The sequence below is a fragment of the Notamacropus eugenii genome, chromosome 1 (assembly GCF_028372415.1).
Source record: "Notamacropus eugenii isolate mMacEug1 chromosome 1, mMacEug1.pri_v2, whole genome shotgun sequence".
NCBI classification, from domain to species: Eukaryota; Metazoa; Chordata; class Mammalia; order Diprotodontia; family Macropodidae; genus Notamacropus; species Notamacropus eugenii.
The window spans coordinates 469069043-469090533 of NC_092872.1; the positions used below are offsets into that span (position 1 = coordinate 469069043).

Genomic DNA, 21491 nt, shown 5'->3' on the forward strand with positions numbered 1-21491 from the left:
TGATGAGCAGGCAGACTTCAGAAAACCTGGAAAGACTTACATGAACTGATGCTGAGTAAAATGAGCAGAACCAGGAGAACATTGTATGCGGTAATAGCAACACTGTGTGATGACCAACTTTGACAGACTTAGCTCTTCTCAGCAATACAGTGATGTAAGACAATTCCAAAAGACTCATGATGGAAAATGCCATCTGCATCCAGAGAAAGAATTATGGAGTCTGAAGGCAGATCAGAGATTTTTTTTTTCTGTTTTCTATTTTTTCTTTTTTTTCTTTCTCATGGTTTTTCCCTTTTGTTCTGATTCTTCTTTCACAACATGACTAAGGTGAAAATGTGTCTAATAGGATTGTATAAATATAGCCTATATTGGATTGCACGCCATCTTGGGGAGGGCAGAAGGAAGGGAGGGAGAAAAAAAATGGAACTCAAAATCTTATAAAAATGAATGTTGAAAACTATCTTTACATGTAATTGGAAAAAATAAAAATACCATTAAGTGGGGAAAAAATGGAAGCAAGTATGTTTCCTCATCTTCAGGACTAGGAGATCTTCCCCATTGCTGACTATTTGCTTTCTTTCTTTTTCTTCAATAGCAAAGCCATCAACAAAGCCTACGAGGAGTATGTTTTATCTGTAGGAAATTTAGATGAACGAATTTTTCTTGGGGAGGATGCAGAGGAGGAAATTGGGACGCTCACGAGGTGTCTGAATACTGGCCCTGGCCTGGAAACGGCTGAAAGGGTTCAGGTGAAGTACAGCCTGCAGCAGCACTTTGACAAGGTCAGTAAAGCAGCCCGAGCCCCAGTGTGCTTCTGGAGGAGGTCTGAATCAAAGGAAAACAGGACTTAGTTGCTTTATTGTGCCCTCATTCTGGTCTCTTGGCTGCTTGAATCTTAGTCATGACAAGTGGGTTTTTTTGTTGTTTTATTCACGTCATTTGTGTATAACCTGGAAGAAAAAATGCTTCTTAGTTGTCTTCACAGAAGAAATGGTTTTATTTATATCATTTATTTTAACATCTGGGAAAAAGATTACATTTTAGCTTTATTTCACACTTAACTTCAATTGAGTATACTGATAGTAATTATTAACCTCTTTAAGAAAGGTCAGCTTCTGCATGGATTTGGGAGGCTGAGCCATAGAGAGACTTAAGAGTCTGTGCAATTTTCCCAGCCTCTTGCTGTACATTGCAGTTTTCAGCTGCATTTCAGTAGTGATAAAATCTTGGCTCGATGTTTTTTGAAAACTAATCATGTGGTATTAATTGAAGCAGACACTCAGGATATTGGAAGTAAAATGAGAGATTTCAACTTCCTTCATGGTGGTTTATGCACAAAAGAGAATATGAGACTTCCAAGGAGAGTGCAGCCAAAGGCAGCATGGGTAATTTCATGGGTGAATGCCTGTAAATGAGCAGGCTCAAGCTGTTAAAAATAACAGACTCAGGAATAGTTTATGACTTTTCATTAGTGAGAAGAGAAAAACAAACTGCTGTTTTAAAAATTCGAACATGCCTTTTATTTTTATATCTGGACTGTCTGAAACCTACTAAGTATAAAGATGTTGGTATGTGGAAGAAACTTAAACTGTGCAACCAGCAAGCCCTGGGACACCTCTGAGAATCACCAGCAGGAAGTATTACACTTAGAATTCTTTCCTGAACCATTGTCAACCTGTGGGATTATTTGGCCACATTTCTTTGGTGGTCTGCTGCTCTAGTCTCAAATGAATAGCTACCTTCTTAATATAGCACCTGTAGATGTCTAAGTCAGAAGTCACATCTTGACCTTGCCAGTGTGGGGTGAAATGCTTAGCCAGATTAATTTTGGAGGAGCAGCCTTTTGAATCTTTTCTCCCCAAATGGTTCAGTTGTTTTTTTCCCTAAACTTGTGACATAAATTTACTTGGAGCAAAATAACTATTGGCTTTGCTTATTGTTCATGTCTTTATTGTTTCTACTAAACTCACAGACACACATAGCTTTATTTCTTCTCAGTGACATTAATTATTATCTGTTTTGCCCCTTCATGCCTTCTGTTCTAGACAATAGGCATTTGTCACCTTTTTTATTTCTTGAAAGGATTGTCAGGCCAATATTTTTTTGAGTGGTCATAGATAACATTAAGGAGGTCCTGCAAAAATTCTGAATTTTAATATAGTCAGTAAAATGTCTCATCTTCAAAGATGAACATCTGGAGGACATCTTCCACAAGAAAACATATCTTTCTGTTTCATGTAAGTCCCACTTAATAGTAATAATCAGGAAAATATGACAGTACAAAATTAAAGGAAAGTATTCTTTTAAGGGCATGATATGACTTACATTTGTCATATTTCTGAATTATTAGAAAGGATGTTTTTATTAAAAATCAATTTTTATGCTTATATCCTTTGACACCAATTCATCTCTTTTTCAGAAGTGTTCCATTTATACCATTAAATACTGAGATTACCCTTTATTTCAAGGAAGAATTATCCACTTTTATTTCTTTGAATTTTAAAAGAATTAACTCCATTGAAAAATTGAAATAAAATAGAATTGTTTAACTACAGTAGCTAAACAACAGATTGCATAGGGAAGGAAGAAACTTCTAGAAAAAGAGTAGTCTCCATTGAGCTATCTTTCTTTAGCAAACATTCATTGTTTTAGTGGATCTTTTCCCCTTCTCTTTAAAGTAGATTTTATAGATCAGGTGAGATTTTGCTGAGTCACTGATTTTATTTGGGCATCAGATCTTGGCAAACCCTTTGTAGCCTCGGAGCCATTTTTTCAAATAATATTTTATTCCCCCTCCAATTTCATGTAAAAATAATTTTAACATTCTTTTTTGAGTTCCAGATTCTGTCCTTACTTTCTTCTCTCTGAGATGGTAGACAATTTGATAAAAGTTATACATGTAAATGTATATTCATATTAGTCATTTTGTGGAAGAAAACTTGAACAGGGAAGGAAGGAAAAGAACAATTGTGTGCTGAGGGCTGTATACACATTCCATCAGTTCTTTCTTTGGAAGCGAATAACATTTCTCATGATGAGTCCTTTGGAATTGTCTTGAATCATTGCGTTGCTGAGAATAGCTAAGTCATTCATCGTTGTTCATCATACAGTATTGCTGTTACTGCATATAACGTTCTCCTGGTTCTGTTCATTTCACTTTTCTTCAGTTCATGTAAGTCTTCCCAGGTTTTTCTGAAATCATGCTGCTTGGCATTTCTTATAGCACAATAGTATTCCATTAACAATCATATAGCACAACTTGTTCATCCATTCTCTAGTTGCTGGGTATTTTCTCATTTCCAGTTGTTAACCACCACAAGAAAAGCTGCTGTAAATACCCTTGTACAAATAGGTTCTTTTCCTTTTTTTTTTTTTTTAATCTTTGAGGCATTCTTAAAATAAGTAGAATAAGTCTTGAAATTTTGGTTTTCTGAAGTGAGGACAGTGCAAGATTGTTGATAATGTCATTAATGATAACTTGTTTTTGCCTCTTGGACTTAGTTTTGGAGAGGTGGCTTTGTTTTTCAAGAGACAGTCTCACTTAGGTGAGACAAAAGCAAACTAAAGTTACATTTATACAGACAATTATTCATACAATGTTGTTCATAAACATAAAGACATATGAGTAACAAATAATATTCTATTAAAGTCTTATCTGAGATTTCCTTGGCCTAGTGTTCCCAATTATGAGTACGGTTGTTTTTTTCTGACCTGAAATAACACTTTTCATTTGATTTTCACTTTCTTTTAGTCTAAAGCATTTAGGATTTCAACTCCACTTACTGGCCGCAAATACATTAAGGAGAACAACCCTTACGTGACCCCTGTTTCCATAGCTACTCACAGCTTGAGTCGTCTTCATACCATGCTGGCAGGCCTCAAAAATTCACCAAGTGAGAAATTAGAACAAATTCTAAGGTCAGTTTGAACCATGGATACCAGGCCATTCTAATTGAAAAATTCCTAATATGTTTAAATTGATCAGGAAGATATAGTACTTTACTTGTCTTGTTGAGTGCAAAAGTATTTATTGAACACCTACTAGTAATTTTAGTAGATTTGTTGTTGTTTAGTCATTTTCAGTTGTGTCTAACTCTTCATGACCCCTTTTGAAGTTTTCTTGCAAAGATACTGGAGTGGTTTGCCATTTCCTTCTCCATTTGGCAGATGAAAAAACTAAGGCAACCAGGGTTAAATGACTTGCCCAGGGTCACACAGCTAGTAAATGTCTGTGGTCAAATTTGAATTCAGCTCTTCCTGACTTCAGGCCCAGCACTCTATCCCCATGCCACCTAGTGGCCCTTCTTTGGTAGGTACAGAATTATAAATAGGAGCTTACAGTATAGTTGAAAAGATAGGATTAAAACAATTGAATTGATAGAAGACAAGTATGTAATTGAGTGCCAAATTATGTGATACAAATAGTGTGGTAGTACAGAAGGAGGGAGATCCATCAGGACAAGAGATTTTAGGATAGTTCCATATAAAGGGTGGGTGATATGGGAATAAGCAGATGGAAGTGGTAAGTCTCATGTATAAAAATCAGGAGAAAAGTAGTAATAGATGTATTTTCTCATACCTTTGCATCCCAAGTGCCTAGCTCAAGGCCTTGTGCATTATAGGCAATTGTAAAAATATCAGTTTGTTAAATATATACATGTTTAGGTGTATATATATAAGCATACACAAGTACACTACATATATATGTATATGGTGTGTGTGTGTGTGTGTGCAAGTGCATGCACGCAGCACGTTATTCCTAAGACCACTGTAGTGTGGGATAGAGGAATGAGAACTGGAGTAGAACTTGGAGTCCCAAGCCTTAAGTTTTAGCTTCAGCTCTGCACTAATTTTCTGTGTCACCTTAGGCAAGCTACTTCACTTTGTGGGGCTGAGTTTCTGTTTCTGTAAAACAAGGCTAAATAAGAGCTGAGCTCTTCCCCATCTCAGAATTCCCACAATGCCGGGAAAGAGGCTGTTGTAGCGGCCTGACTTGTAGGGGGTGGGTGTCTCACAGTTAAGAACTTCCCCCCGGGGCTTGTTATTCTATGATTGCCACCAATTAAGATTACCTGAGATTGTCACCGTAAGGACCAAGCGCTGTCCATGGTGCAAATAGTGATCAGAAGGCTAAAAAGGGGGGGAAAACTGGAAAGTAAGAGGGAAAGAAAGAGAAGAGATGAGTGTGGCAAGAGGCTGCATAATGCAGTGGAAAGAGCTTGAAACTTAAAGTCACACCACCCAAGGTCAGATCCTGGCCTTTGTGGAAAAGTCATTTAAGCTCTGATTGTCCAGCCCACCTCTGGAAAATGAAGGGGTTGGATTAGGTAATTTCTAGTATCCCTTCTAGCTCAAAGTCTGTGACCCCAACCTGATCCTCAGTGGTGTGTGTCACACTGGCAAATTCTGTTTGCCCTAATAGGTTACAACTCCTTGATCTTTTTTCCTGCAGCTTTTATGTCTAACTTAGACATGATGTAAGGATACTTTGTGGTTTTGTTACAAGGTATTTCATATTACTTTGAATGTGTATTAGCAAAAATGCATTGATCAGTCTGTGCCTTTGTGAGTAGCCAAAACATTTAAATTAGATCTTATGTCCATTCTTTTCTAGGGCATGTACCAGGGATCCAACTCAATCTATTGCTAACAGATTGAAAGAAATGTATGAAATATATTGTCAGCACTCTCAGACAGATGGTGATTTTAGCAGTTGTGCTAAAGGTATGGTTTAGCACCAGGTGTGTTGCACTATTCTTCGAAGTTGAGTTAAATGTGACCCTTTTTTGATGAATCAGAAATGTGATGAGATTGGTGACATAGTAACACTTACTTCAGACTGTGGGATGGCATATACTATCTTTTTCTAGCTGGCTTAGTTTCTCTGTTATCCAAATGGCAGGTGTTTCTCAAAATGGGTCAGCTTTAAACCCTCATCATCCTGGATCTTGTGTTTTTTTAATTCCTTTGTAATATTTTGAGAAAAAGAAATTAAGTGGTAGAATAGTGATTCCTTGACATAAGTTATGTTTTGTGTTAAAATGTTATGCAAGGCATGGGTAGTGTTATAAGTGATTAATCAGATTATAAAGTGTCTCATAAAAAAATAGTCTTCCCTTGTCATTCCTCAACATAGACTTCAATTTAACAAACAAAGTCTTGTCATCTTAATTGAATACTATGTTCTAAAATTCTTCACTAAAATAAATTTCATTTTATACCTGTAAAAAGAGTAACATTACCAAGCATATTCAGAGATTTATTATTGACTAAAACACAAATAGTTATATCAGAGATCTGCAGCTTTGTTTAGATTGTGATTTTTGCAGAGCCAGATTATTTCTAGATACATGATTTAGGTATATTTAATTTTTTTTTTGTAGAAATTGCCAGCAAACATTTTCGCTATGCAGAAATACTTTATTATAAGGTATTGGAATCGGTCATTGATCAGGAACAGAAAAGACTGGGAGACATAGATTTATCTGTAAGTATAATTACTAAAGTTGAGATAAACATGGTCAAATATTACTGCATTAAGACATTCATTGTTGCCTGAAAGATAATACAGAGGAAAAAGATCTAGTGAGGGAATTTAACTGGGTATCTGGGAAAACATGAGCCATGAGCCTTAGCCACACAAATCACAATTCAGTGAACCTCTGATCTCATCCTTGTCGGTACCTTTCTCTGCACATAAGTCTGTCTGTGGTTCTCATCTTGTGCAGTTCTCATCTCTTTTCTCCTGTAAGTACTTCAAAATGGATCTGCCCAGTGTGCTGGAAGTCTTCTTGTAGGTCTTTTTATGTTTTGTGGCTATGAGGGCAGAATTCAGGCTGTCATTATCTCTTACTCTTGCTACATGGCCAGCACATTGTGAGGAGTGAAACAAGTGAGGAATAAAACAAGGATATCTGTTTTTACTACAGCCATGGAAGATGCTCTTCAGGGTTCAAATGGAAGAATTTCTTATGATGAGGTCTTGTAGATGCTCTTATCGATAGGTGACATCATTCTGTTCCTCAATTGCCCTAATATTAAAATCCCTACTTAATATGATCAGTGATCGCTATAAAGAAATTGGCCTAACAGGCCATGCAGGAGAAGCTAATGGATGAAACACTCATTTTCTAAATCTTGACATCCTAAACTTCAGTTCCAGTATCTGTTTGGATACAGTTTAAAGGTTTCCCAACACAGCCATCAGGAAGCTGCGATTTTAAAACTGATTTAAGTGGAGGCGTTACCTTTCAAACCTTCCAGAGTTAGTTTAGCTTACTTGAGTACGTAATGAATTTGTGAGATTTCATTTAAAACTTATAGCAGTAGTGAATTAAGCACTGAAGGGACCCTTTAAGCACAAAAGAGAGTTCCATCCTCTTCAGTGCTCAGCAGCGTATTGAATAAATCATAGTAGCAAGTGGTATATTTATACTTAAATAATGAAACTACAGACTAGTAGCCAATGTAAGAATTTTTCCTAAGCTGTTTCTTTCCTAAGAAAACAAGTTGAGTCCATTTCTAATTCTAAATATTTGCTTTTTAGAACATGAGTTAATATGTTGGCATATTGCTAACTAAACAAAAGAATTAACATTTTGTTTTCTAAATTTTAAAAATAAAGTAGGGGTGGGCGACATCCAATTCCTTGATACCATTTATCAGTGTTTTTCTCTTCTAAAGAGATTAATTATATAAGTTCATATACAACCTACAGTTCCAAGACTTCACTAATGTGGATATTCTCCCAGTTAATAGAGATAGATGCTATCTTAGTAGAAGGTCACACATACAGAATCAAACAGAATTTGAAAGTTGTAAAGTGACTCAATAGCCATCTAGTCCAAGTCACCGTGGTTAAAAGGAGTCATCTTCTGGGGTGACCAACTTTTATGGTAATGAACTCTTTTAAACTTAGCTAAGCCAATTTTTTGACTACAGAAATACACAAAAAATTCATCACCATTTTATTTATAGTACTTTCAGTTTGGTAAGCTCTGCTAGTACTTGTCCTCTGGGTATAGTGTTTATCCAAAATAACCACTATATTACAATAAAGCATTAAAGAAGTATGGCTTTATTGGAAGAAAAGTACCTTCCTTCCCCAAAAGTTGTCTCTAATATCTTTGTTTCCAAAATGGCTATAGTCAAAGTTGACTCTTCAGTAATTTTCTTGGAAAAAATATATTCCTATTCTTTTGACTAGCCAGGAAGAGATTGATTGATGCTTTCAGTATTTTTAGTTCACTGTGAAATAGTCTAATGTTTCTGTATCTTATTGACTTTATTTTACAGGGCATACTGGAACAGGATGCTTTCCATAGATCACTTTTAGCCTGTTGTCTTGAGGTCATCACTTTCTCTTACAAGCCTCCAGGGAATTTCCCTTTTATTGCAGAAATCTTTGATGTACCACTTTATCATTTCTATAAGGTATTTTTAAAACTCAGTATTATATTTGATGGAGGATAAATCCATATATAACTTCAAAAGGAAGCAGCCTGATTTAACTTATCTTCTTGTTAAGTCATCTTTAGTTGTTTAGTTGTTTCAGTTGTCTCTGATTCTTTGTGACCCTATTTGGGGTTTTCTTGGCAAAAATACTGGAGTGGTTTGTCATTACCTTCTCCAGCTCATTTTACAGATGAGAAACTGAGACAAAGAGGGTTAAGTGACTTGCCTAGGCTCACCACAACTAGTAAGTGTCTGAGACCAGATTTGAACTCAGGGAGATGAGTCTTCCTGACTCAGGCCTGGCACTCCATCCACTGCACCATCTATCCACTCCCAAGTTATCTTGTTGCATAGTAATATTTCAGTATATTTCTCCTCCTTTTATTAGATACTTAATGACTTCTAAATCTCCATCTAGAGGGGCAGAAAAGAAATAAAATAGTATTTTTTACAGAACCATAATTACAGTTTTACATTTAGAAAACAGTTTAGGGAAATCACTTCATGTAGTTGCTGTTCACTTCACCCAGATAAGAAATTTGGACTCTTATAAATATATCGAACTAAGATAACAAAGGAAATAAGCAAACCAGTCACAGTCTGTTGTTGTGGCAGCCTTCCATTTTATTTTGTGAAAACTAAATATAAGAAATGTCAGTGTCTTACCAAACAAAAAGCAGAAGTTTTTTTGAACACTTTAATACCAGATAACTATGGGTGAAATTTTAGATCTTTTAATTGCTTTTTTCATGGTTTTGATTAACTGTACCAACAGATTTTCCTCAGGGCATGGATAGAACCCAAGTTTTGGTCACAATTTTATTGTTATCTAGTTGAAACATTATGAATAATTTGTTCTGCAGCCTAAATGAAACCCGGTCTCCTTCTTCATGACAGGTAATAGAGGTGTTCATTCGAGCAGAGGATGGCCTCTGTAGAGAAGTGGTGAAGCACCTCAATCATATTGAAGAACAGATCTTAGACCACATGGCCTGGAAGCCAGAGTCACCACTTTGGGACAGAATCAGAGACAATGAAAACAAAGTTCCTACCTGTGAAGAGGTTTGAAAATTATCTTTTGTACAGAAAAGATAGAATAATAAAATCACTGTCCCATTTTTTCAGGGGGTTTCCATCTACCTCACTGGTTATTCTGCTGATATAATCTCTTTAAAAAAGGATTTGTGAGTATTTTAAGTTTAGAAAATGCACCTGTGGCAGAGTTGAATGTTAAAACCCAGGTCTCCACACGTTAATGAGTGTGAATTTAAATTTTAGTTCTGACTTAAAGTACGAAAAGGTTGTAAGGGAAATGTTTTTTTTCCCATGAACATTATTTGCTTTTAATATGTATGAATATATAGTATTCCTAGTCTGGAAAGTTGGAAGAAAGTATTTTTGCAATTCTGAAATAAAATCTTTTGGAAAATATGCTTAATCTCATCGACTGTATTGATCAGTGTCTGTATTCAGCAATGGGATTGTAAAAGGCAGCTGAGATAGCATAAAAGTCCCACAAGCAACAGCTAGATAAGCCATCAACTTGTTTGTTTTCTTTTTTCTCATAATTTCATTGGTGTACCCTGTGTAAATAATTTTGTTTAGGTTATGCCACCTCAGAACCTGGAACGGGCAGATCGCATTAGTGTCACTGGCTCCCCTTTGACTCCAAGAAGGGTTAATGAAGTTCGTGCTGAAAGTGGAGGATTGGGAAGAAGTAAGTTAAAACTCACAGAAACTCAAAATTGAGACTAATAACAGCTTACACATGTAGACATTAGAATTTCATGTGTACCTGTAGGCCAGAATTGGGGAGTGATTAAAACTATAAGCAGGAAAAAATGCTGTACTCATAGTGGAATACATTTGTGAGCTGGCACACATGTGATTTAGATTCTGTCCATGGGGACATGTATTATTGTATGTGACTTAAAAATAACTATAGTGGAGGAAAGCTAAGAATAGTAAAACTACAATGTGTATATTTCACTGAGTTAGGCAGTCTGAGATCTTTCTGACCTCTTAGCAGATATGAATTACCTCATCAGCACAGCTGTTGGACAATAGCTTCATCTCAAGGCCTAGGCTCCATTAGAGGGAAATTTGTTGTGATTATAATAATTCTTATGCTGTATTTGTGTTATGCCATGTTACTATCTTCATTAGTCTGTTTTATGCCCAGTTCCATGATTTTTTGTGACTTGACCAGCTCTGGTTCTAGGAAAATTTTACTTTTTTTATCAGGTGTTCCTGTATGTAAAGTCCAGATTAACTCTGGAGAACAGGGACAGGGCCTTCACTCTTTTGCATTCTGTACATAGTAGACACAGAGTGTTTGTTGATTATCATTGTTTGAAGTCTGTAATCATCTTTTGAGAGAGGATTCTTAGTACTCACTTGATACCTCCACATTTCTGCTAAACTTACACATAACGGGTCCTTTTTTCCATCATTAGTATGTACAATTTGTTTATTCCTTCCCAAGGCTGCTATCCCATACTAACTTAGTGAAGCAAGGTTAAACATTAGCTACAGGACTGAATTCTGATCCTGTCTTTCTGATCTTTCAGCTTTATGTCCAGCTGTAAATGTAATCATCTTGTTCTCTAGTATGTCAGTGGGATATTCATGGGAATCAGTAGTAGTGTCAAGCCTAGCTTCTGTTGTTACCCCTTCTTATATCTTACTAATATTTCCTGAAAGTAATTCCTATTCAGGTAACCATTGAAGTTGGGGAAACTGTATTTTTGGAAACCTTAGACATTTGTGCAGAATGCCAGAAATAACTGGGTTCAGTCAGTAAATTTGTTTGAGTTTAAATGGAGGAGACACTCATTTCAGACAGAAATTATTGTTGTTATTGTGGGGAATTTTATATGTATGGATGAAAGAAACAAAAATTCAGATAACCGGAAAATCCAATTTCCACCTTGAACTGTAGTTACAGTAAGGTGATCAGGGTTTTCCCCGAAGTACTGATTTAGAGGGGGCTGGCAGTGCTTGAAGAATCGCAGAATTTCATAGTTGGCAGTGACCCTAGTCCTACCAGAGAATCCGCTCTATAACATCCCAAACACAGAGTAATGAGCATCTGCTTATAGGCCTCCAGGGAGGAGGACATATTCACTGTCTCCCAAACCATCCCACTGTTCCACATTTGGAGGGCTTGAATGCTCTTCCTGACAAAAAATCTCAATTTGTCAATTTGTGTTGTCTTGCCACCCATTGTTCCTAGTTCAGCCTCCTGGGGCCAAGCAAAGTAAGTTTGATCTCTCTTCCATAACCAACATAGAAACAGTTTAGCCCATTATTTCCCAGAAGAATTAAAGTAGGAAGCTACCACCTGCTAGCACTCTCAGCTGAGCCAGCCCTGCAAGCTCATTCCCTTATAACTGAATTTGTCTGGAAGTCATTGCGTGATGCTTGCCTCAGCGTCAGAAATTGCTAATTATGGCTCAGTTTCCATATTGTTTTGCTTTCATCAGATCTCCCTTTCAGAGCCTAGCTATAATTGGTCTTATGCATAACAGTGTTCACCTGTCTTCAGAAGTTAAATGGTTTTTTAAAACTGTGTTATTTTGCCCTCAGGCCTTACGACATCTCCTACCACATTATACGACAGATACAGTTCCCCAACAACCAGCACTACCCGGAGGAGGCTTTTTGTGGAGAATGATGGTCCCACAGACAGTGGGACATCTGTGCGGGTTTCCCCACAGTCCCTCGTCAATCCAGTGCCACTGCAAAATGTAACAGCAGAGTCTGTGTCTGTCACTCCAGTCCCTGGACAGACGTTGGTCACCATGGCAACTGCCACCGTAACAGCCAACAATGGGCAAACCGTGACAATCCCAGTACAAGGTTAGATGGGGGGGAGGGGTACTCAGTTATGTCTCTGTGAAGTTGGAGAACCAAAGGCTGGAGTGAGAAAGAAGCTTACATTGAAATCACCTATCTGAAGATTTTTCAGGTTTTTATTTTCTTCCTATTTCTCTGTAATAAAATATAGGTATTGCCAATGAAAATGGAGGGATAACATTCTTCCCAGTCCAGGTCAGTGTTGGCAGTCAGACTCAAGCTATGACTGGCTCCATTCAGCCTCTCAGTGCTCAAGCTCTGGCTGGGACCTTGAGCTCTCAGCAAGTGACAGGAACAGCCTTGCAGGTCCCAAGTCAGGTGGCTAATCAACAGATTTCCTCCACTGGACAACAGCAGAGACAGAACCAACCTTTAACCAGCATCAGACCCAGGAAAACAAGCTCCTTATCCCTCTTCTTTCGAAAGGTACCCTTTCTCCTGCAGTCACCCCAGCACTGTAATAATGTGGACATTTTTAGGAATACAAGTTATAAAAAGAAACTAAATTAAAATTGCTTTGCCTTTCCAACAGGTTTACCATTTAGCAAGTGTTCGTCTCCGGGATCTCTGTGCTAAGCTAGATATTTCTGATGAGTTAAGGAAAAAAATCTGGACCTGCTTTGAATTCTCTGTGGTACAGTGTCCTGAGCTTATGATGGATAGACATCTAGACCAGCTATTAATGTGTGCTATTTATGTGATGGCAAAGGTATTAACTAGTGTGGGTCAAAAAAGAATTTGACTATTGAAAAGGGCCTGGGCAAAGATGTTAACCCCTTTTCATTATCTTTCCAGGTCACAAAAGAAGACAAATCCTTCCAGAACATAATGCGTTGCTATAGGACACAACCACAGGCTCGGAGCCAGGTAAGTATAGTTGTCATTTTGGTCAGGGTTGTAGAAAACTTAGTTTTTATTAAACATACAAATCAGCCAATTAAGTCAGAATATAACTAAAACACATTTTAGAAATTCCTCAGAATAACTGAGAACTTTATTCCATGTAAAACAATGACTCTCTTTTGTGTGGCAATCTTATTTTTAAAAGCTTTCAGAAGGCAGCCATATTAAATAGATATTGGTTGGTTACCTCTTAAACTTTACCATGAATTAGGAAATTAACCTCTGTTCATGATCTTTTCCCCACCAAGATGTCAGTTTTCAACTAGATGTGAATAGGCAAAAAGTAACATGGGTACAAACGTTGACCCAAATCAATGAATTTTCCTTTTTTCAAGAGCAGTTATGCTAGATCAATGTGTAAATTGGAAAATTGAGATGTTCGGGTTAGTATGAACTGTAATAACCCTGGGTAGAGATATTGGACTTGTTATAAAGTACCTTCATCTTAATTATCTGAATCTTTCTGTAGGTATATAGGAGTGTCTTAATAAAGAGGAGGAGAAGAAGAAATTCTGCTAGCAGTGATAATAGAAGCCACCAAAATTCCCCTACAGAAGTGAACAAAGACAGAAGTAAGTAGCACCTTAATGAACTGTTATAAAATTAGAAATTTCTTTTCTTGATCAGCAAATCAGAAATGTTGTTTTAGTAGAAAAGAAAATTATTTACACATTAACTTCTTTAGATACATGAAAAATACTCCTGCCATGTTCTAGATGGTGTTCAAAGATGATGTCTGATAGGAATTTTTCTGTTCACTGGCTTTATGGCATGTAGTAGCAGGAACAGGATGCTGGAAATATTAGGTAAACCAGTCAGCCTAGGGCCCTGGGCTCCTGAAAATACAGATACCCATCTTGTGGAGGTAGGGTAAATGAAGAAAGCACTTTCTAATTGATCATTTAAAACTTAGCTAAGTAAACAGACTTAATATATATTATTTGCCACAAGTGGCTCACCAATTTGCTACCTGGAGATTAAAAATGCTTTAGTCATAAAAAATGAAAAAATATTTTGAATGATAAACTGTGTACATGGCACTATAACGGATTTGCTGTAATGTAGTAATAAGTTTACAGGTATGATATACTGTGAATAACAGGTGCTCCTACGTGCCAGGGGGCCAGAGGATATAAACACAAGTCAAACTTACCCTTTAATGCAAATATTCTTTTCTGACATAGTATAAAATAGTCTCTTGTGTTACCAGATTGGTTTAGCAAGATGTTATATAATACCTTTTATTATTACATCTCTTCTAGCAAGCAGAGACTCTAGCCCAGTCATGAGGTCTAGTAGTACTCTGCCAGTTCCACAACCCAACAGTGCCCCTCCAACTCCAACTCGTCTCACTGGGGCCAACAGTGATGTTGAAGAGGAAGAGAGGGGGGATCTCATTCAATTTTACAACAATATCTATGTAGAGCAAATTCAAACATTTGCCCGGAAATACTCTCAGGCAAACACAGTAAGTTTAACTATTATTAACTATTATCTTCACTAATTTTCAGCAATGATTTATTTTCTGTGAGTTTTCTCATTGAATTTGGAAAATTAAGAGAGATTCATTAAAAAGTAATGCAGGCAATTTAACAGAAGTACTACTCTAGTACTGTAGTTTCAGTTTATAATAAAGTGCTCTAGAGATGTTAAAGTGGTATACATCCCAACCCACACTCTGTATTAGCACAAAATGTTGCTTATTTTTCAGGCAGTAAACATTAAGTACTTTAGTATGTGCCAGGCACTAGGCTATGTACTAGGGACACAAACGAAAAGATGAAAGACAATCCCTGCTCTTCAGGAGTTTACAGTCTAACGTGCAAACAATTATGTACAAACAAGGAAAAGCAAGGAGAGGCTGGATCACAGAGTACTTGGAATTGGGCAGGAAGGGAGGTGAACAGAGAGAGAGAGAAGAGAAACTTATAAGGTATAAGAAGACTGGAAAGATGAGGAATGGACCAGATCATGAAGGTTACGAATGCCAGAGGATTTGGTATTTAGTCCTGGAGATGACAGGAAATCACTGGAGGATACTGCACAGGGTGGCAATATGGTAAGACCTGCACTTCAGGAAGGTCACTGACAGCTGGCCTGGAATAAGGAGAAGTTTGTGGCAGGAAGGAACCTGTAGGCTATTGCAGTAAACCCAGAATTAGGTGGTAAAGACCTGCACCAGGGTGGTGGCAGTGTCAGAGTTAAAAATGGAGTATAGATCAGAGATGTTGTGAGGGTAGAATTGACAGAATTTGGCAACATTTGATGGGGGCTGGGGAGAGTGAGGGATTGAGAATGATACCCTATTTGGGAAGATGGTAGTATACTCAACAGTAATTGGGAAGTTAGAAGGGAGAATTTGGGGGGGGGGGGTGGAAATAATAGTTTTAGACATGATCAGTTTAAAATGTCCATGGGACATCCAGTTCACGATGTCCAAAAGACAGTTGCAGATGTGAGATTCATCTGAGTAAGCTCAGTAGAGAGGTTAGAGCCAGATAAGCAGATATGAGAATAAGCAGCAAAGAGATAATCACTGGATGCAAGCTAATGAGATCACCAAGAGAAATAGCATCGAAGGTGAAGAGAAAAGAGCCTACGGGGAACTAACACTCATGGTTAGTAGGTGTGACCTGGATGAAGGATCCAGTAAAGGAGATTAAGGAATGGTCAGACAGGTCGGAGAACTGGGAGAAAATGGAAATGGAAAATGGAGTAGAGAGTACCAAGGAGAAGAGAATAATCAGTGTTGTCAAAGGCCATGGAGACTTCAAGAAGAACGAAGATTTAGAACGGGCCAGTAGATTTGGCAATTAAGACATTAGTGACTTTGGAGAGAGTAGTATCTGTTGAATGATGAATTTGGAAGCCAGACTGCAGAGAATTAAGAAGGAAGTAAGAGGAAAGGAAGTGGAGGGCTTCTCGAGGAGAGGAGCCACAAATGAGCGAGGTAGAGCTAGGAAGGGATGATAGCTAGCCAAGATGGATGGAGCAGGTGAAGGTTTTTGAGGATTGGGGAGACATGAACATGTTTGTAGGTAGTAGGGAAGTAGCCTATAGACAGGGAGGGATTTGAAGATAAGTGAGAGTGGAGATGATAGAGGAGTAATCTACTAAACAACAAATGGCATGAATCACTTGTGTACAGAGGGGATTTGCCTTGGCCAGAAAAAAGGCCCACACAGAATGATGTGTTGCCTTTATACCACTTTTAAAAAAAATAAATCCAATTAGCTTAGATGTTGCTGCTTGTTTGCCTGTCTGAGAGCAGTTACTGACAGTTTTATAATTTTTTATTTAACAGACTGACGTTCCTCCACTTTCTCCCTACCCATTTGTAAGAACAGGCTCCCCTCGCCGAATACAGTTGTCCCAGAATCACCCTGTCTACATTTCTCCCCATAAGAATGAAATGATGCTTTCTCCTCGGGAAAAGATTTTCTACTATTTCAGCAGCAGTCCTTCAAAGGTGAGAGCTATTTGAAATCTTAGATTCAATCTGCCCAGTGCTACAAAGGCTAAGTGTAGGTTAAGTGTCTCATACTGAACACTTAGAACTAATCATTAGTAACTGGGGAAAGCAGGGTAGCAGGTGCCCAACAACAAAAGACATTCTTAACTAATCATGGTTTTAATGAAATAATTCTAAATTTGGTTATAGCGAAGAATTATAGAATCTCAGAGATAGAATGGGCCACAGGGGCTATCTACCTGAGCAAGAATTCCTTCTACCATATAGCTTTTGTTTGAGGCTGTCCATTTGACCTTGGGAATACTTCTGTTTTTCTTTCATTTACATAAAACCAAATCTTCTTGTGCAGTTTCCTTCTATCACACCTAGTTCTTTCCTTTGAAGTCAAACAAAATAAACCAAAGCCTTCTTTCCCATGACAACCCATTAAATATTTGAAAAGTTATGATGTAGTCTCCCTTTAATCTTTTCTCTAGGCTAAAAATCCTCAGTTATTTCAATTGATCTGGCATTGCCATGATCTGGAGGCCTCTGACCATACTAATCAATTTCCTTTACAAAATGTCTGGTGAACTTTTAAAAAAAAAGTTTTGAGAACTATATTTTGAGTATAATTGTCTTCCTTTGTAATCCTATATCTTTTATGCCTTTATAAACATTATTCTGAAGTGTCCATGTTTCACCAGATTTCCAAAGAGGTATTTATGACTCCTGCTCTTGATCCTTTATGCCTTACTGTCCTTAAAATGTAATACTCATACTGAGCATGGCCTTCTAAGTGTGGCCTGATAAGGGCAGAGCACAATGGGACCATCACTTCCCCAGTACTAAACATTGCTTGCTTATTATTAGTACAGCCCAAGACAGTTTGCTGTCTTAGCTGCCATATCATAGAAGTGATTCATTGATCTTGAAGTCCACTAAATCACTTAGATCTTTTCCATATGAACTATATAGCTATGCCTTCCGTCTTGTATTTGTGAGGATGATTTTTTTGAAACCAGGTGTAAGACTTTACACTGATCCTTTAGACTTTTCAGTGTTCCTTTGACTTCGTGTTGTAGTCTAAGCCAACCTTTCCAGCTGTAATAAGCATACTAGCTATAACTTTATCCAGGTCATTGATAAAACTGCTAAACACCACAGGGCCAAGTACAGATCCCTAGAGCACTTCACCAGAGACCACTTACCAAGTTAAAATTGAACTTCTTTGCAAAATTATTAACTGTTCCACTATATGGAAAATTGAAATCCCCATCACTCTTGTACTAGGCTCCCCAAACTCCTCAGTTACTACATCTTTCTACAAAGGCAGTATGAAGCATCATCCTATGATGACACACTACTTGTATCTGTCTCCATTGATAGTAACACAATTTCCTCTGATTCCTAGACTTGCTCATGAAATTTTGCTTAACACTTCACCTCCCCTTCCCCATTCTGTTCCTTTTGATTAGGGCATATCCTTTCAGAATCATACTTTAGTCAAGGGTCACAACATTACCAAATCTCAGATACATACAAGGCCTCTTTATACTAGAATCTGTAGTTCATGCTGTTTCTTATCTGTATTTTGTTGTATACTTTTTATAGACATATAAAACTAGTGCTTTGTTTTTAGCTGGTACCTTTTCTTGGATTTTTTGTCTCATGATATCTACTGCCTCTCTTCCTATATTGTGGCTACTCCCATCTTATAGATTGGTGGATATACATTGGCAATTGTTTGCCTCACCCTTTCCTTTCAGTTAAATACCCCTTTGATTAGATTTTCAAGACATAAGGCAAATACATTCTTAGCATCCTTCATTAGGTATAGTCAGTCCTAGTCCAAGCATGTGTCATTCCTGTTTCAGGAATCTAATTTTGTTCTCAAACCAAAGTGCACAGTGTTATGCACTTTTCAGATCTGCCTCTTCTCAATCTCTTGCCTTTTGTGGGTAGTAGTGATGACAATACCACCTATGTCCCCAAGGTCTTCAGTTTCATGCTCAAGCATTTAGCATATTTAATTATCCTTTCTAGACTATCTGGTACTACCATTTGAGTACCCTGTACCACTAGAGGTGGGGTGGTAGTCATCTGATTTTTCTAAGTCCTAGAAATCTGTCACATCTTGCCAATGTACTTTGGGCAAACAGCACACATTTTTGTAGTGCTAGCAGGTTGACAATTATCTACTTCAGCATTCTCAGCAAGAAGTCACCATACCAACTGCTACTACTTTTCTTCCTCCCACTTTTACTGAGTCCTTCTCCTGATAGCAATGTGGCTCCATATTATCATTCATTGAAGGATGAACAGCTGCTTCTTCAAAGCATTCAGTGTGTTTTGGGAAAGAACCTTCTTTTTCCGAGGTCTAGGTGTTCGGTGATGCTCCTTCCCTACATGACAGTCTTTCACCTACTGGTCAGGATTCTTTTCAGATTCTTTAATTGCACACTGCAGCTCTCTATTTTATTCAGGAACATTTCATTTTACTTGACCCAGAGAGGAGGACCTTGACCACCTCACTCTACCACCTTCACTTTTAGCAGGGAAATCAACCTGAACTTTTGAATATAGATACAAATCGTTTGACTGGGACAGAAATAAAAATACTACGTACATTGCTGAAAATTTCACCCTCCTTCCCCTACTTGATGGGAATGAGTTCCTTAATCTTTATTATTCTTGCAAATAGATCCCCTGTTTTAACTACTATGGCCCATTATGGAGTTCTCACTGTGCTTTACAGCTTGACAACCCCACCCAGCTTTCTCTGCCTTTCAGCTGGAGTAGTTTTCCAATGTTTTAAATCCTTCCAGGTCCCCCTGTGCCACCTTCAGTGACTGACCTTCACAACACTAAAGTCTTCTAAATCAGTTTCATAATTCTTTCACCTTCTCAAAGGTAGATTAAAAGCCAAAATATCTTAATAAGTAGGCTTGGAGGGTGTTCTTCCTATCCTTCCTTCCACCCCACTATGTTTGTTTACCATTTATAAAGGTTTAAATTTGTGGGGGGTTTTCCTCACTGATTTTAACTGGACCTTTGATTAAACATCTTGTTACCAGGAATAATGTAAATTTACAAACCTCTGATATCATTAGCCCATTACAATGTCTTCTCCTATTTGTTAATGTAGAGGCTGAAAGAGATCAATAGTATGATACGAACTGGGGAAACTCCAACCAAGAAGAGAGGCATTCTTTTAGAAGATGGAAGTGAATCACCAGCTAAAAGGATTTGCCCAGAAAATCATACTGCCTTACTACGACGCCTACAAGATGTAGCTAATGACAGAGGGACCCATTAAGGTTAGTCCCTAGTATTGAAGCCGTCTTCTCAAAAATGATTGCAGCAGCAGCATTTAAGATATGCCAAAGTATGGGGCTTTCTCCCTTAATCTAGTCCAGCCAAACCGTCAAGTCTTGTTTAAAGAACTGAGATTCTTTTCCCAGCAGACTGTAGATCTCACACTTTGCTTATAAAGTATGTGTTCAGCCCAGCTGCCATACCCAAGAAGCTTTCTAATGTTATTTCCTCAAGTCTACATAGCCACAGTCCCTAGGGAAAGGCTACTTAGCTTCCATATTTTCATTCTTTGTAAGAGATTTCCAGAGAAGTCTTTATGTAAACTTATTCCTATCTAAAGAATATTCTTCTTAGGAGCATTTTTAATGATAATTTTAAAAAGTAGCTACTACACCAGGGAAGCTATATTTCAAACTCATTCCTCCCTATTCTGCATCACCCCAGACATGTACATAGTTGAAAGTTTTAGGGTAAATTGTTGCATGAATAAAGGATTTATGCAACCCTAAGGGAAAATGGACAGAAAAGAAAAATATTATTGATAAACTATCAAGAATTATTTAGTATGTCTCCTCTTCCCTTAAGAACTCTGTTACGTGGTGGGCTTTTAAAAATTCTTGGGCACTTTGCAGTGATTGTTTTATGTGTCTGTGCAATGTGTGAAAGTGAGCTTGTATAAGATATGGCACTTTAGGCTGTAAAAAGCATGGTTTTATAACCCAGATGAATTATTTTTTGCTGTATACTTGCAATGGCACTTTCTACAATGTGAACATTAAGTACAGGACTTTCTCCAGGATAAACATTAAAAATTCTTTTTAATCTGACCTTTTGTATTTATTTTTTAAAAAACAAGCAGTGTTTTAAAACTGTTAAGTTCGACAGTTGTGGGCGCTTGAATTCCTTTAGCATTTTTTTAAGGTAGGGGAGTTCTAATTTTGCTTGATCTCAGAAATCAGTTTAAAATGTTCAAAATCAAGTTGACCTATTAGGTTAATCAGAAAAATTATGATCTCTCGCCTTTGGAGGTAGCTATTCCAAAAAAAAAAAACAAACTTGCAGCTATTAATTTAAAATTTCTAAATAGCTTTGGATATGCTGCCACTATACCTGACATCTTCAGGTGAAAAAAAAAAACTGGATCGAGTTCAGAATTTATATTTTCATTAGTTCAAACCTTTAGCGCTTACAAATTAAGGAGTATTAAATGCTAACAGCAGTTGAATGATATACCTTTATTAATCATTCCTGTTCAGTTTCAAAGTTGAATAATCTATTAGGAAGATATAATTCAGTTGTAAATTGAATTAGTATAAAACAAGTTACTAAGTAACTTCATACTGGTCTGAAATATGGAACTTTTAACACTGTTCAAATGGAATAGTGTCTGTAAAAATATTTATAAAATTGTCAAGATGCTTACCTATTGCTACTGTAATTTTGTATGAAAATATTACAAGTGTATTTTTCAATAAAAGCATTTATAAACTGATCTTTGGATTCTTAG

At 37.3% G+C, this 21491-nt stretch overlaps 1 protein-coding gene across 1 annotated transcript in view; it reads left to right on the forward strand.

Moving 5' to 3' along the window:
- Positions 1–21476, forward strand: part of RBL2 (RB transcriptional corepressor like 2) — a 44270-nt gene extending 22794 nt beyond the window's left edge. The window contains exons 8-22 of the mRNA XM_072632221.1: positions 596–782; positions 3752–3918; positions 5615–5724; positions 6384–6487; positions 8296–8433; positions 9352–9516; positions 10060–10171; positions 12043–12315; positions 12464–12738; positions 12845–13021; positions 13108–13179; positions 13685–13787; positions 14478–14683; positions 16520–16684; positions 19815–21476. Coding sequence (XP_072488322.1) covers positions 596–782; positions 3752–3918; positions 5615–5724; positions 6384–6487; positions 8296–8433; positions 9352–9516; positions 10060–10171; positions 12043–12315; positions 12464–12738; positions 12845–13021; positions 13108–13179; positions 13685–13787; positions 14478–14683; positions 16520–16684; positions 19815–19985 — 2425 coding nt within the window. The 3' untranslated portion in view covers positions 19986–21476. The remainder of the gene's footprint in view (positions 1–595; positions 783–3751; positions 3919–5614; positions 5725–6383; positions 6488–8295; positions 8434–9351; positions 9517–10059; positions 10172–12042; positions 12316–12463; positions 12739–12844; positions 13022–13107; positions 13180–13684; positions 13788–14477; positions 14684–16519; positions 16685–19814) is intronic.
- The last annotated feature ends 15 nt before the right edge of the window (positions 21477–21491 follow it).